Source organism: Danio aesculapii, chromosome 23 (genome assembly GCF_903798145.1).
Source record: "Danio aesculapii chromosome 23, fDanAes4.1, whole genome shotgun sequence".
NCBI lineage: Eukaryota > Metazoa > Chordata > Actinopteri > Cypriniformes > Danionidae > Danio > Danio aesculapii.
In genome coordinates, this window is record NC_079457.1 from 45,708,556 (window position 1) to 45,711,787 (window position 3,232).

A 3,232-nucleotide genomic window follows, 5' to 3' on the forward strand; every position below is an offset into this window, starting at 1 on the left:
TATATATTATATATATATATTATATATATATATATATATATAATATATATATATATATATATATATATATATATATATAATATATATATTTTATAATCCTGAAAATTATTTTATAATTATTTAATAAATTAGTTCTTTAACTAATTTGTTAAGAAACCTTTAGGGTGGTCAGGATCAGAGATGGATAGTTATTTTATTTCAAGTCTGTAAGACTTATTTAAGTTAATATTTAGGTTATTCACTAAAATATATCATTTAAATCGTTCATAGAGCTGAATGTAGTAAATAGTCTTTATAAAAAAAGGTTGAAATAAACCTGTGCGAACAAGCTAGCCTTTATAACCAGATTATTTACTAAACATGATTACTGCAGTAAATATTTGTAGTCTTTTAATAAGCAAGATGTGCACAAAATAGAGAGGGTATGAAAAGTGAATTGTTTGTGTTTAAAACTTTTGAATCGGAATCTGTCCAATAATAAAACCCGAAACACACGTGGTTGTTGTCATGAGGTGAGCTCGGCCAATCGTGTAATATCAGTGTCATCATCAGAGCTCGTGCAGTCGCTCTTCAGATGCTGCACGGCCTGAGTCAGTCGTTTTATCTCGGAGCACTGTCGTGGTACTTTGATGCCACATGTGACAGTCACGTGGCGTCGCCGCAGCATACAACATGCACCGCTTTAAGACAGATTTCGATCGATCTGCGCAGCGCTGCATGAAGTCGAACGCACCTAATGTTTTGAATTGGTCACATGACTGCATCACATGACTAAAATGTATCATCTTTTTCGAAAGCCTACATTTTCACAGTCCACACTGCAACTCAAATACGTCATTTTCAAATGTATCCACTTAGGACAGCGTTTTTAACAACATTGTTTTCAAACGTTTCCTAAAAACTGTGGACGGATGGCCAAAACTGAGAGAAACATATGAGCCTTCATGGCCTTCACAGCAGTTTCTTTCTGAGATAACATTAAATGTACATTAGTAAGCAGTGTTGGGTAAGTTAATTTTAAAAAGTAATAGATTAAAAATGATTACTACTGGAAAATTGTAATCTGATTACATTACTAATTACTTCATGTAAGATAGTTATCAGATTACTAATTACTTTGAAATTACTTTAAAACTATTATGGGATTTTGAAAATGACTTTTTCATGCAGGGTGTAAACACAGCTTAGGCTTAAATAATGAAAGTGCGAAGTGTTTTAAAACTATTGATTAATCTATAATGGAGTTGACTCAACGTGGTTAAATGAATCATCGGGATAACAAGTCTTTAGCCTCGTTGGCGTGACGTCGATATGGAACTCAAACCCCGCCCATTTGTTACACGCTCAAACCCTGCAACAGATCCCTGTTGAATCATGTCGCGAAGATGCTGTGCTCTGAAGTGTGAGGGAAAGTTAGTGTAATTTTCTCTACCCAAAGATGACGCTTGTGAAGAGTCAGTGGTTGGAAGTTTATTTTTACAAAAAATACCTCAGCATTATAGTCCCAGCCTTGTGCTGTGTTCCTGTCATTTTTCTGATGAGTGCTTCAGCAATCTACACGCTTACAATGGGAATTCATCGACAGTTTGTTAAAGGACTGTGTATGTACTGTACACAGTTCATGGATCAGTTTCTTCCTCCATTCAACAAGTGTAAGTAACTTAAGTGCGATTAAAATGGTAGCCTCCTTGTTTTCTCTAGCTTGCAAATTATGTATTTAATTGTGTTTTGCGACTTGTAATTGCTCCACATGGCTTGCACTGTATCTGGTTAACTCTTTATAGTCTTATATTGCATCTAAAACAATGTTTAAAACGTGACGTGTGACGCTTTGTTTACAGATTTAAATGCTTTTGTGAGTCTGCGATCCTCTGCCGCTTGTCGTTGCTACTGTATGGCCACCATCAGCTGTTCCTACACACGTGCGGCGGTCAAGTTTCAAAATATTTCAGCTTTTGCCACTGTGTGGATTAATACTGTATGTGTGTCGTGGCTAAGAACAGAGCAATATGCTGGTGTTTAACTGCATTGCTTTAATGCACTCCTGCATTGGGCTCACACATACACTCTGTACTCCGACTACTTCAAAATTGTTGATAAGCCATGGCGAGCGATACTCTCTGTCTCGCGCTCAACACAGTAAACCAACTGCAACAGACTGGGTCATCGGACCAATCAGCGCAGATTAGCATTGCGTTAAGGAGGGGTTTGGGAACAATGAATTTGCTGAACATTGGGATAATTAGGTAAAAATAAATGCATATTATAAGACAATGAAAGTGTTTTTTGACCTCGCATGCATATCAGCCTGTTGTCGGAGGACCGCCAAAACCAAAATATGACCTTTTTGTAATGCATAATAGGGGCTCTTTAAAACATAAAATAAACCTATAACAATACAAAATAAACTGCAGCTCTTTCAGTAATTTAATATTCACTGAAAAACATTACAGTGAGTTGATCACAGCAGCTTGACATATTCAAAAGACTTAAAATTCTCTTATCATTGTTGCAAACCTGTTTGTATTTAACATTTATTTAACACAAAAGAAGACATGAAGGAAACTGGATATCTGTAACCATTGACATCCATAGTACATAGTACACGCTCAAGCAACGTACCTCCAGTGGAATAACGAACTTGCGCACACAAAAGACGCGATATGTGAACCACCCCATAAGCAACTATGCTTCTCTTCACATTCAGAAGATACCTTCACTCCCAATCCTGCACAAAAAAGTCCAATGTAGCTTGTTTAGGCTGAGTTCGGCTGCCGTGCTTTTGGGCACGGGTGTCCTCCTTGATGATGAGTATTATGATGAGAAATGCCTTCTATTTAAGTGCTTGAACAAGTTGCTGGTCGAGTTAAAAGCAGTGAAAAGTTCTTTAGAGACTGGACATAGACTGCATTTCAGTTACAGTTTTTGTTTTTATGCTCAATGAAATCAAAGTATTGTCTGTATTTCCACTTAAAGAAGCAACCACTCTCGTCAACAACCATTTCAGCTCGTGTTCTTCAGCAATTTAAGGGCGCATTAACTGACGTTGCCGCCGAAAACGTGATTTAAAAGGAGCATTTTCAGCCGGATCTCACAAGAAAACGTAAGTATTTTACGTTTTGTCAGTTTAGTGGCTAATTCGTACAAATTCGAGTTCAGTCGTACGAAATTGTAAGATTTTAAAAAGGAGGTGTGGCACCTTACCTCACCCCTAAACCCAACCGTCAACGAG

General features: G+C 37.0%; 1 protein-coding gene across 1 annotated transcript in view; it reads right to left on the minus strand.

Annotated features, from left to right (window-relative positions):
• Nucleotides 1-2,716: 2,716 nt before the first annotated feature.
• Nucleotides 2,717-3,232, minus strand: part of si:dkey-9l20.3 (uncharacterized) — a 15,429-nt gene continuing 14,913 nt past the window's right edge. Inside the window, exon 54 of the mRNA XM_056448723.1 lies at nucleotides 2,717-2,728. Coding sequence (XP_056304698.1) covers nucleotides 2,717-2,728 — 12 coding nt within the window. The remainder of the gene's footprint in view (nucleotides 2,729-3,232) is intronic.